The sequence below is a fragment of the Streptopelia decaocto genome, assembly GCF_964273445.1.
Source record: "Streptopelia decaocto genome assembly, chromosome: 2".
Taxonomy (NCBI): Eukaryota; Metazoa; Chordata; class Aves; order Columbiformes; family Columbidae; genus Streptopelia; species Streptopelia decaocto.
The window spans coordinates 22,906,369-22,919,755 of NC_138655.1; the positions used below are offsets into that span (position 1 = coordinate 22,906,369).

Consider the following 13,387-nt stretch of genomic DNA (forward strand, 5'->3'; position numbering starts at 1 on the left):
ATTCAGATGGTATTACTTCTCCTGAGCCTCCTTTATGGGGTGAAGCTGTGCTGGGCACACAGCCAGGTCCTACTGCAACCAGGCAAGATCGTAGAATCATAGATTGGCCTAAACAGTGCCTGCTGGCCCAGCTCCTCTCTCAGCTATGGGCCTGAATCATCTGGCAGTCTCCATGCCAGCCTGGTGTTGGCTACAAAATGCAGGTTTCTCATGGAAGAGTTGAAGTATTTGAGAACTGATAGTTTCAGGAGCCGCATGCTCTGAACTTAATTTCCCAATGACAGGAAATGTATTTGAAAATAAAATCCAATCTAGTTTTATGAAGTATGGATAATCTACAAGTGCCTCCTCTATCAGGTTTTAAGTGATCGCAGAAAAAAAATCTTATTGTATGCATTCTTTTCATACTTAACTGATGTTCTGATTGCTTTAGTGAACAACAAAAGGGAAAATACTAACTTTCTAAACTCAAAATTGGGGAGGGGATAAGTATTTCCATATAAGATATTTTAAACAATATCAGAATAGCAGCATCTTTTTAGTTTTAGTCTGTTAAATGAAAACTGGGTGAGAATGTAGGAACTTAACGTTTTTTATTCTTTAACTAGGTAGTTCTGGAGTCCAGGAGTGAAACAGGTAGGAAATTAGAATACAAAATAAAGCTGTAATTTGGTATGATTTTCTAAAGCATTACTGAGATCTTACAGAGCATCTATTAGTTATGGATTCTTAGACCATTCTTAACACTTCCTGGTTTTGGTTTGTTTGCGCTCCCCTCCCTCTCCTCCCCACCCCCCTCTTTTTTTTTTTTTTTTTAGATGGATCGGTCCCTCAATCTGCTTCACTATACAGCTACACAAGCAGCCATGGCAGTATAAAACAAAAAGGTGGGAACTGATGGTCAGTGGGATGTACTGTCTCAAACATCATTGCTGCTGTTCCCAGGCTTGACGCATCAATAATATCCTGCATCAATATCCTAGTTCTTGGCTGGGGAATCCTGGGTTTGGGGACTGCTTTTGACATCTGTTCCATTGTAAGAGCAGGACTGGAGAGATGTGCATGCATTTCATGTTTCTTATTGGGTATATGCCACCTACTGCCAGGAGATAAACTTGTCAAAGGACATAGTTGGTACTGTTGGTGTATGTTATTCCTATCCACTGAACCTTCTCCATATGCCTCTAGTTGGCCCCTCAGTTGGCTAGAACACATGTTAAGCCAAGATCAAGTAACTGGCCTGACTCAAATCAAGCTACAAGTAGACCCTGCCTCCCACCCCACCAAAAAAAAAGCAATTGTAATAAAATTTGCTTGCACAACTAAAAGAAAGAAGTGGTGGTAAATTTGCAAAGCTTGAAGTAGCACAGCCAAAATGTATTACAAAATATGACTCTAGTTTATCTACATGAAAACCAGAGAATAGACAGTGACAATGTGGTCTTTTGTACATAGTTCCAACATTCATGACACACCCCTGATAGTGAAATCTCTGTGAGAAAAAACTGTCAGTGTTTCTTCTGATACGTATCTTATGGTTCAGCTGAAAACTATACTATGTTAACTGTAGTAGGGCTGCTAGAAACAAACTCTCTCTGCCTTGCTGTAAACTTATGCACTATGCCATTTAAAAAAAAAGTCTTGCATTGTTGTTTGATTCCTGATTTTCATATTGTCTTCTCAGAATGACTTTATTTCTAATACACTTCTTCGAGCTACCACAATCCTGCTAAATACTTTTTTCAATTAAGTCTTAATGCTCCTTTCCAAAATTAGAAAAGATAGCGTGATGTTGTCCTAAGGTTCTAGCAGTTGCTTCTTAAGACATTAATACAAATTTCTGAAGGGATCAGATGACTGCAGGTATGAAGTAGGTAACCAAAATGTATGAGATAGCATACTAATGCGTATCACAAATTGCTAAGTGGTCCTTCCAAATTCCAATTCACTTTCTGGGTATGCCTCTGTATTCCCTTTATCTTCTCCAAGACCCATACTAAGCAAAAGGAAATTAAACTTTAAATAAAGCCTTAAAACTTGATAAAACACTTCTAATTTTTCCTGGTTAGAATAAGATTGTTACAGGAATCCCCTCAGTTCAAGAAGGACAGGGAACTGCTGGAGAGGGTCCAGCATAGGACAACAAAGATGATTAAGGGAGTGGAGAAGAAAGGCTGAGGGAGCTGGGTCTCTTTAGTTTGGAGGAGACTGAAGGGTGACCTTATTAATGTTTATAAATATATAAAGGGTGAGTGCCACGAGGATGGAGCCAGGCTCTTCTCGGTGGCAAACAATGATAGGACAAGGGGTAATGGGATCAAGCTGGAACACAAGAGGTTCCACTTAAATTTGAGAAAAAACTTCTTCTCAGTAAGGGTGACAGAGCACTGGAACAGGCTGCCCAGGGAGGTTGTGGAGTCTCCTTCTCTGGAGACATTCAAAACCCGCCCGGACATGTTCCTGTGCGACCTCACCTAGGTGTTCCTGCTCCGGCAGGGGGATTGGACTAGATGATCTTTTGAGGTCCCTTCCAATCCCAAACATACTGTGATACTGTGATACTGTGTTCCTTGGTCCCTTGGTGATGTGGACAAGTTAAAGAGTATCCTCCAGTGACAATCCAAATAGAGACTTCTGTAAAGGACAAGCTCTTTGGTCTTGCCCTTCCCTCTAACAGTTCCCTTCACTAGTAAAAGGTTTCTAATGTTGATAGACCAAAGCTATGTTGTATCTCTTCCCTTACTATTTAGCCCTTCCTTTTTTCTTTCTAAGCACTTTCTTGTTTTCCTCTTCAGGATTTTTTTTTTTCTTTCAGAATTCTTTTGTGTCTTCATATTTGTAATAACTGTTTTCCTGAGTGTCTGCATTAACTTTTTCTGACAGCCACAGAACTAACAGGTTCAACACACAGAGGCTGTACCACCACAACAGGCAGATTGTCATTTTGCTAACAGAATAATTTAAGGCATTTAAGGGCCAGCTGTCTGATGATCAGTTTGTGATTTCCTCTCAGGATCTGACTCTCATTTTGGCAGTTCTGCAGTCAATATTTAAACAGGTTTCCTAGCACCTGTTTCCAGGTTATGAGATTGCTGCTTTCAGATGTAAACGTGAAAATGTATGTGGCAGTCATCCAAAGAAGGAGGAGTATTTATGTTTAACCACAGTTGGATTTCTGTGAAGATATTCAGGTATTAAAGATATCCCATGATGAAATGCCCACCTATATGTGAAATGGGGAGTTTCTATTGAAAATTGATGGGAAACAGTTCCATAGCTGTCCTTGGAGATCCCTCTAGATGCCTATCTGAACTTTTTTTTAGTAGTATTTGTTACTTTTTGAACAAGTAATTAATTATGGGAATATTAATGACTTTACTGTGACCACTGCCAGGAATCAAACTCAGGTTAGCACCTAAAAACACAAGCGTGCATTTGGATTTAATAAAGCAATCCAATTTATGTCTTTATTTGAGCAAGTTGCAAGGAGGACATTTGTTCAGCCAGCAAGCTGGCACAGCTTACATGCTTGTTTCTGTGAATGCGAAGTTGTCTCAGCAGTTTTGATCTGATTTGCCTGGGTGATGCTTTGAAACACTTTCCCTGGTAAATGTTTGAAAGCATACATTTCTGAGAAGTGTGGAGGAAGGTACAACGACAGATTGAAGTCTTGACTGAAAGTTCACCTCTCCAAATGGCTCTTCAGTAATAAGCAGAGGAGGGAGATGCCAACAAGGATGGAGAGGACCAATTTATATTTTCCTCCTGTTTGTCTTCCTTTGCAGATCTCTGCTAGATCACCACTTTCTCAAAATGCTAATAGTTTGAAACCTACTTGTAGTCTTTTTACTACTTTTTTTTTTTTTTTTTTTGTCTAGAATTTTACTGGCATCACCTTTTCCAGAACTTATTCTCCATCCTGTCCAGCCATTCATCTTTTTTTTTTACAAAATTAGGTGCTTCTTGGGATAGATCATGGTTTTGCCTATATTTATGAAACATTCTATAGGTCTGCAGTTCTGCTGAGCTAAATAATAATCACTATGAAAATACTAGAAGAGCATGGAATGAGAAAAATGTGGAAAAGGAGGAAAATGAGCTTAATTTTATATCTTAGCTTCCCCAGCTGGTGAACATTTAACTGGCAATATAAAATCAGGACTGAATTTCACACACACAAAATATTTCACCTAAATGTATTGTTAACTAAGATAATGAGAATATGATAAGGACTGCTAATCGATTCTCCATAAGACCTGATGACCTTATTCAAAAACACAATCTTTGAAGCACACTACAAAGAGAAAAAAGACCTAAGAGTTTTATACCAAAATATACCAGATGAAGAAGGAAAAAGGACTTTTTAAAAAATTGGCTCGCTTCCAAACTTCAATTCTATCTAAGCTGACTTGTGACTTCCATTTCTAATATTTTAAAAAGGCACATTTGTCATGTTTCTGTTATTTTCTAGACTAGTCTGTTTCAGTTGGAAGGGTCCCTACAGTGATCATCTGGTCCAACTGCCTGACCACTTCAGGGCTGACCAAAAGTTAAAGCATGGTATTAAGAGTATTGTCCAAATGCCTCTTAAACACTGACAGGCTTGAGGCATCGACCACCTCTCTAGGAAGCCTGTTCCAGTGTTTGACCATCCTCTCAGTAAAGAAATGCTTCCTCATGCCCACTCTGAACCTCCCCTGCCGCAGCTTTGAACCATTCCCACATGTCCTGTCACTGGATCCCAAGAAGAACTCAGCACCTTCCTCTCCACGTCCCCTCCTCAGGAAGCTGCAGAGAGTAAAGAGGTTGCCCCTCAGCCTCCTGTTCTCCAGAACAGATCAGCACAGAGTCCTCAGCTGCCCCTCACAGGACATTCCTTCCAGCCCTTTCACCAGCTTGGTTGCCCTCCTCTGGACACATTCAAGGACCTTCACATCCTCCTTAAATTGTGGGGCTCAGAACGGCACACAGTGTTCAGGGTGAGGCTGCATCAATGCTGAATACAGCAGGATAATTATCTCTTTTGACCGGACAGGTGTGCTGTGTTTTCTTCAAAAATTACAAGCAACTAGTGAAGTTTAAGAGAATGTTACACACCGAAGAAAATGTCTAAACCTACATCAGAAAGAAAAAGGAGCAGAGGGAAAAGGAATGGAATGATCATTTGAAATCATATTAAGTAGCTTGGTAATGAGATGATGCACTACATACAAAATGCAGTGCAATTTGTCTACCTGTTAGAAAGGTTTCATTTTATATTTTATAGGCTATCTTGTTATGCATATTTCTCTTACACACATGCTAGGAATACTTATTTGAAATATTTAATAATCACAATAGAATGTGTTCTGATACACAGCACTAAGAAATCCTGTGTTTAAACATATGCCACTCAGTGTTAAGTTACTCTTTGTCATGTCTTATTGAACAGAATTTGCATAGATAACTTAGGACTAGTTAATACTAGTTAATACTTCATCAGAATATTGATCATACTATTTAGATTCTCCATAGCTCACTTAACTTTGAATCTTTATTTTTTACTATTTGCTTCTGTTGAATATGCTTTTAATACATATCAAACTTTTGGCTGAAACATGTATCTTTGCTATGATATTATTTAGCTTATCTCTTACATCTTCAGAAATATTTTTCTTCTGTTAAGTGGATAAAAAATCACAAAATGCACTCATAAAACCTAATCAGACAGCTAACAATATTCCACCACAACAATCACAAGTGGCATTATTCTGCCATTTAGTAAATAGAGCAGTGATTGTTGTATTCAGGCAGGCACTCTCAGGGATGGGAATGCACATCTGGAATAGAGGGTGCAAAATGCTTTGTGTTTCTAGGACATGAAGCCATTTTCCCTGCCTCTATGATATTTGATTTACTGCTTGTTCATTTTTGAGAGTCATCAGTTCCTGGACTGAAGCTGTAGTCTCTGAGCATATGCATTTGTTCTGTTTTTACTTGATCGTGGATTCCACCAAAGTAATGTATAAATTAAAATAATCCTTTTTTTTCACAGCTGAAGGGTATGGCTGGACATACTATACTGTTTGACAAAGGGGGCACAAATGACAGAGTTTGCTGGGAATGGGAAGCTCTTGGTGCATTTTGGTCAACTTCTAAGAGCAGCTGATAGATTAGGCTTCTCAAAGGAGCCCCTCACGGAACTTGCATATGTGACATCTTGTACAATTCATCCCAATCGGATTTATGCCAAGCTACCAAAATCAGTGCTGTTCTGGAAATAAGCAGCAGTAAAACCTTTGAGGGAACTTTCAACCAAAGACCTGAAGGTGTCTGAAGAATTTATGCAGTTCTAGGATCAGGTACTCACTAGGTAGGATGTCCTCAGATCCCAGTTGTAGAACACCTGAAGTTTTCTGAAATCCTCAAATAGGAGCCTGAATTCCTTCTTTGTACACAGCTTTCACTGACCATACCAGAAATGTGACTGTTTCTTAGCTCTTGGAATACCTCCTCAAGCCAAGGAAGAAACTAAGATGCTGGGAGTAGGCTCTATTCTGTCTCTTAATGTGCCTTCTCCTTCTACCTATGCTATTTTTAAACCTTCCCCCAGCTGGGGGAAAATGCAGCTGCCTTTGGATTTCAGCCAGGTCTGGGCCTTGGCAGCAGGAGGAAACAGGGAAGGCTGTTGCCAAGGCTGCAGGTTGTGTTTCTGGCACATCACAATGGAGCTGTTTGTACCTGTCAGCAAACAGCCCAGCTTTCATCCCAGCCTTAGCAATATGAAGCTCCTCAACTTTTCTTACTTGACTACAGTGGAAGTTCTCTAGCATAGATAGGACTGACTTTGTTACTGGGGATCAAGCTTTACAGCCTGCTTACAGATGCAAATTATGTGATACATGATTTAAATCTGTTGGTTATTAGTCATATGGCGTGAGATCTTTTTAAGCCAAAAATCCCACATGGCTGAAGAGCTTTGCTAATGTAGGAGAAGGTAGAATCCAATTTTGGACTACAAACTACCTAGGTCAGCTGAGAAAAGAGCACTTAATTTCTTGCTGCAAATATCCTGAAGTTCCTAGTTCACAGGCATCTCTTTGGGGGCCATATCAGCAGTGTGCCTGTGTCACAGAGACACCCCTGAAGTCCATTGAGGCGCAGGCAATAGGCTCCCAACTGACTTTATTTAACGAGAGCTGCTTAGCAGAAAACCAATTACAAACAGGGTTTATCCAAAATTATTCAGCACTTTGATAAAACACAAGTTTGATACCAGTTAGGAGTTCGATTACTACACAAACGACTCAAACTCAAGGGGATCAGATCTCAAAACAATAGAGTGATGATGCAAAGTGTGTGTGGTCTGTGTCAAAATGGAGACTCTCAAGGGTACCCAGAACGCTTCCCAGGTCAGAAAGGTGTCTCAGTCCCTGGGGAAGGTTCTTTAGGTGGCCAGTCTAAGGAGTCAAGCCTTTCACCACACACTCCCCACTCTGGCAAACACCAACTCAACGGGGGTGGCCAGTGGGCTCTATTTATACACTAGTTGAATCTGAGCTGTGGTCATTTATGGTAGTGGTCCAGAAACTTCTCTCAACAAAGCCGTTTCATTGGTTAAACTCTGTGTCTGTTGACCAAGGGGTGTGTGCATGACCGTAGTGGTCCGTCAGCCATTTTCATGGGGGAAACAGGGCAGGGGAAGAGTGCATCTGGCCCAGCCTAACCTGTGAGTGTGTGTCAGGGAGCTTTGCCTCAGCACTGGAAGGATTTGCTTCCCGCTGACCTCACGCTGTGCATTGTTTGCAGTGCCATAGCAACCTGCCGTGCCGCGGCCCACGCCGCAGAGCCAGCCTGCCCTGCCGCACACCCGCTGTCCCCGGCCAGGCCCAGGACCTCCACAGCTTCTATTCTGGTCTGCAGTCAAGATTTCACCTTGGCAAATGAGGCCGTAAGCATGCGGGTGTGGGTGCCGGCCCTTGCGTGTGTAGATCCAGGATGCAGTCGAAGCGGCTCACCACTGGTACGTAGCGCTTTCCACACAGGGTGACAGACCGAGTGTGTCAGTCCGGGGCCTGACCCCAGGGGGACTGGCTCAGGGAGAGCGATGGCGATGCAAAACAGGGAGGTTTTGAACTGCTAGGTTTAAACTTGCCCAGCAAAATTCAGCAGTCTGAAGAAAGAACTTTACTCCTTGCAGATGGCATCACAAAAGATGGAATATTATCCTAGAATGGGTGAGATCTGATTATTTTGGAAAACCCATAATTACTTTTTTTTGGAATTTTATCATATGATTAGTAATGTTTGCTGTTCAAGCCTTCTAGAGTCTCATACAAACCTCTACTTTGATTAAAACCAGTAAGTTTCTAGTAATCAATTTTGCAGAGGAAAGCTGACAAAAAGTTCACTGTTGTCTGAGAAATAATCTAGTTAAATAATACTTTAATGATATTTAAATAATTCTTGTGATACTCAACCTTTTTATGCATGGGTCAACATTGCTACATGTTCTTGGAGTTTATTTTGTTTCCTCAGGCTGAGTTATTTTATTTCAGAATATCCAAGAAGGTTGTCATGCCTCAGTACTTTTTGTTTCTGTTCAGTAATCATAGTTAAGCAAGCTTGATTGTATTGCTGGGATAACGTATGATATTTCTCTTTTGTGTTTCAGAGCCTCCATGTATAACAGAAGAAGTGTTCGTAAGTATGGTTTTTAAGGCTTGATCATTTGTTTTGTCATGCAACTGTAGAGCTAAAAAGGAAAAAAAAAAGTTCTTGGAAACCGTTGTCTGGTTTCTCATTTCTTTCCTCTGTCTAAGTATGGAGTATTGAGTAATTTCTTACTGTTTTATCACACACAAAAAACCCTTAGTTTGAAAATAATTAGGAAAAACAAAGTAACAGGAAACCACGGAGAATAAGGCTGAAAACAGGAAGGAAGGCAACAATCAACTGGAAGGGTCAACTTGATGGGTTTAAAAATCTTCTGCTTTACCTTTTTTACCTTTTGCTCAGAGCTCCTTGTAGTATTTTCCTGATGCTTGTCTTCTCATTTGGAAGGTAGATATTAACCTCATACGAAATGACACCTTAAATCTTGCAGCTTAGGTAACGTTTGCCTCTTCCCCGGTTTAGATATCTTTGTAACTGTGTATTTTAAGGTATAAATTTATTGCTATCCCTTTTGGGAGCCTGTAGGCTACTTTGTGTGACTAGAAATGTCTGACTCCAGGTAAACTTCGCACAAGGACATGGAGCTGTCAGAGCTCTATGCAGGATCAAGGTTTTATGCTGACTTTAACTTTTGACATTTAAGGATGCCATTTATTATATATGTTTCAAGAGTGGAGAGTTATTTATCATTTTAGTGGGTGCTGCAATGTGAAATGCAAACCTTTCAAGATGGTGCCTCTTTTACTCATGTTCAGCATTTCCTTTAGCATCTAATAATATTTATGTGTTGCTGTACTTTTTTGTGATGGCAGTAATAGAGAAAGCTCTCAAATACTACAGATAAAAATTAATTAGGTTTGGTTCCACAAAATATCTAAGAAACGGTTGTATACCATTGCCAAAATGAATTATAAATTCCTTCCCATGTTAAAAGAGTGTCAGAAATCAGGCTCAGGATATTCCTATTTGTACACAAATTACAGGAAAGCAAAATTGCAGTTTTGGACCAATTTTTAGCAAACCTTGACCTCCAGTTGCAATTGTAAGGCAGCTTTTCTAGTCATAATTTGGACTGTGCAGCAGGAAAGATGGCATGGGAAGAAATAAAGCAAAATGCTTCCTGAGACAAAAATCTAAGCTATAATATTGTATTTGCAACTTTATAACCTATAATGTGCAAATATGAAAGTGCAATTATACTTTCAAATGAAAATCCTGACCACAAGAAAACCTTCAAAAACCAGAGAAAAGTATATTGAGTATAGATGCAGTAAGATCAGTAAGTAGTAAAGCTTGCATTAATAAGATCATAAACATTTTATTGTTTAATCAACCACTGTGTTTACATTTCTTGCTGTTATATGGGAGTACAGAGAATTATATCCTTGGCAAATTAAAAACACATGTTACCTGCATATTCTTAAAGATCTTATATTTCAGTCAGTAATAAGTGAAATTATTTTGAATGAGTCCTTTGAAAAAAACAAAATGTTTACATGGGGTATTATCACAACTAGCTGTCTTCAGATTCACCCTTATCAGTGTCAAATCTAATTGTGCATTACCCAAACCAAATGTGGGGCAGACTGCAGCTTGTTTCTAATAATTCGTTGTTGTTGTTAATTGTGCTAATACTTGCTGAGTTGAGATTTCTGGATCTGATTGATTGCCTAGTGGCATTAACATTTTCTATTGACTTCAAAATGCTTTGGATTAGACACTTGGGTAAGTTCTCCTAGGGCAACAAAGCTGGTGCGTGGTCTGGAGCACAGATCTTGTGAGGAGCAGCTGAGAGAACTGGGGCTGTTTAGTCTGGAGAAAAGGAGGCTGAGGGGAGACCTTATTGCTACCTGAAAGGAGGTTGTAGCATCGAGGGTGTTGGTCTCTTCTCCCAAGTAGCAAGTAATAGGAAGAGAGGAAATGGCCTCAAGTTGCACCAGGGGAGACTTAGATTGGATAGTAGGAAAAAAATTTTCATGGAAAGGGTTGTCAGGCATTGGAACAGGCTGCCAAGGGAAGTGGTGGAGTCACCATCCCTGGAGGTGTTTAAAAGGTGTACAGATGAGGTTCTTGGGGACAAGGTTTGCTGCTAGTTATGGTTGGACTCAGTGATCTTAAGCGTCTCTTCCAGCCAAAAGGATTCTACGATTCTATGATTCCTGCCTAATCAGTGCCTTAACATCTCTAGGTACACGATACTGCAACTGCATTTGACTGTGGGTCTGTGATCCAAATAAAGTACAATCTCTGCAATGCAGAAAGCCTTGCTTTCAGTGTTGTCAGCATTTTCCAGGAATGAGCATGGACTTATTTGCCTGTCCTGTATCGGTCATAGCAGCAACCACAAGTGCTAAGGAATAAATATTGGCAGACTAAGGCTCGGCAAAAACTATTAGGTCTGATTCCAGCCTCTCATGCAGCACACAGGGGCTTTACTGGGTTCATAGGAAAGTAGATTAGCCCAAGATTTCTTCTTACCCAGGTACAAGCTGTGTTTAATTAGGTTAGACACTGTGGAGTTTCGATCAAAGTACTGCCTGCCTACAAGTGCCACCATGTACACTGTACACAACCTTCCTCAGTAGCGTATTACAGTGCTATGAGCTTAACAAAGAGAAAAAGATTGTGTCACAGGATCTTTGCTGATATCAGCATTTGATTTAGGTGCATTTTCCTTGTGTTGCAAGGCAGAAATAATAGAATATTCAAGAAACCGAAACTATTAAAAATTGTTCAGAAGTCTTCATGGTACTGAAGACAGATTTCTGAAGTCCAATGGAATAATGTTCTACCTTCTGTTGAATTGAAATGGGAGGTGAGGGTGGTGAGGATGGTATTTAGTGCAGCAGAAGTAAGACTGGGATCCATATTTATTGATTTGTCAATAGCAAAAAAAAAAAAATCTATTCTACATTTTTTTGAGTCTTGTTAACAGGATTTGAAATGTAGGGGTCAGAAAGAGTCCAAAAACACCTGCAGGTACAGTCTTCACTTGTGATGAAATCAACAGAAAGCTTCCCAGTGCTGCCAGATTCCAAGTATGGCATATACTGCTTGCTTAGTGAGCCAAACTATACATCTGTGAATTCCGCCAAATCATCCCCAAACAGCAGTGTGGGTACAGAAATGGAGTTTGGTGAGATTTTATACTCCCCTCCTTCCCAGGAGTGAAAAAGAAAGGTATAATGTGAGGCACTTCTAGACTGTTAGATTGTGCACATTTTTTCAACAGTAAACATGCAAATTTCCAGCTTTTAGAAGCTGTTTGGTTTATGAAAGCTTTCTCTGTACATTTTTGGCAAAGGATTTACCTTCACATGTGTTTTTTATCACCTTTGTGATATGCAATGCCTAGAATATAACAGAGATGCAATCGTTGTATCAGAAGTGGGAAATAACATTTTGCAAAAGTTTGCATGTTATATCTCATGGCAAAGTAATTGTTTGAGGCAACAGTGCATTCAAACCATGTTAGTACAGGTTAGTACAAACCTTGCTTTGTGGTTTTGTCTCTCTGCAGGAAGAATTCTTAGCCACAGATGATATGCTTGTGGACTACTTTAACGAATTTTTGAGTCTTCCGGTAAGTACCTTACAGAAATTCATTGCAAAATACAAGAAACACCTTACTAAGATTAGTAGTAAAGTAATCCATCTTAGAACATTTTGCATTTTGTCACTGGGAAATTAAATAGCTTTTACAATATGTCTGTATTTTAGTGGTAGCAACTCTTACCATTCAATGTTATTATCTGTCAGGAAAAAAACCACAGTACCTGGACTTGTGAAGACAGATTTTTCTCTTGCAAATTTATGTATTTAAATCACAGGGCACCAAAATACTACTAATAGGAAATGAAAAAGAGATGTAAATACTTATTTAAAAAGCATAAAGAGTCCACTTTTATCATGACATGCTGACATAATAAATATTTGTCCTTTTACATTCTTCTGGGCATACACTCAGTGATTAATAACAAGTTTGCCTCAGGAAGCAACTCTTTCTTCATGGCTGTTAAGACCTCAAAGCTGGTGCTCCTTTCTTCTTCCTCTCCCATCTTCAGCTAGGATGCAGTCTTTCACTGTTTTCTTTGTGCTGATCCAGTTGCGGTTAAACCACCATACCCAGTAACCTATATTGAACCAGTTGCCCTATATTTTGTTCCATTTCCCCATCAATGACCCTGCCGCCCCACCCTCTCATGACAGGCACATGTACTGTCCTGCTCTCTCAACGCGGCAACTTCTCCCAACTTCATCTTAGTAGTCTCGGTCCTGACTATCTCCATTGTCTCCACCCAACAGGCTGCACTATGAGAATATATGCACATTTCTGCAACTTGCTTGGTAGGGACCACCACCAGCATTAGGAAAGGGCAGAATATTTCTTGATGATCCTTGGACGTAAGAGTATGGTACAGCCCCTATTGAAATACATAGGTGTGCTCTCTTAAGTCACACCACAGATTGGTGTAAAAGTACATGAAATCTGTAATGGCAGTTGCAGAACTAAGGATGGTAGAACGGGCTCCTCGTGTCAATTTTTTATCATAAAATAGGATCTGGAGGTATTACCTCTGTATCAGAGTGGGGGGTTTGTGCACAGCAGTGATACTGACTTCTCTCAGGAGCTCAGCCTTTACAGGCTTTCATCACGCTGCAAGATTCCTAAGAATAATTTTTGCAAAGCTAGGGAGATGCAGGTGGAAGAAAATGTGTAGTGAGCGGGCTG

At 40.0% G+C, this 13,387-nt stretch overlaps 1 protein-coding gene across 1 annotated transcript in view; it reads left to right on the top strand.

The window, feature by feature from the left end:
* Window positions 1-7,977: 7,977 nt before the first annotated feature.
* Window positions 7,978-13,387, top strand: part of RGS22 (regulator of G protein signaling 22) — a gene marked incomplete at its 5' end in the record, with an annotated part of 62,301 nt that continues 56,891 nt past the window's right edge. Inside the window, 3 exons of the mRNA XM_082044311.1 lie at window positions 7,978-8,002; window positions 8,654-8,682; window positions 12,176-12,238. Of these exons, the coding sequence (XP_081900437.1) occupies window positions 7,978-8,002; window positions 8,654-8,682; window positions 12,176-12,238 (117 nt within the window). The remainder of the gene's footprint in view (window positions 8,003-8,653; window positions 8,683-12,175; window positions 12,239-13,387) is intronic.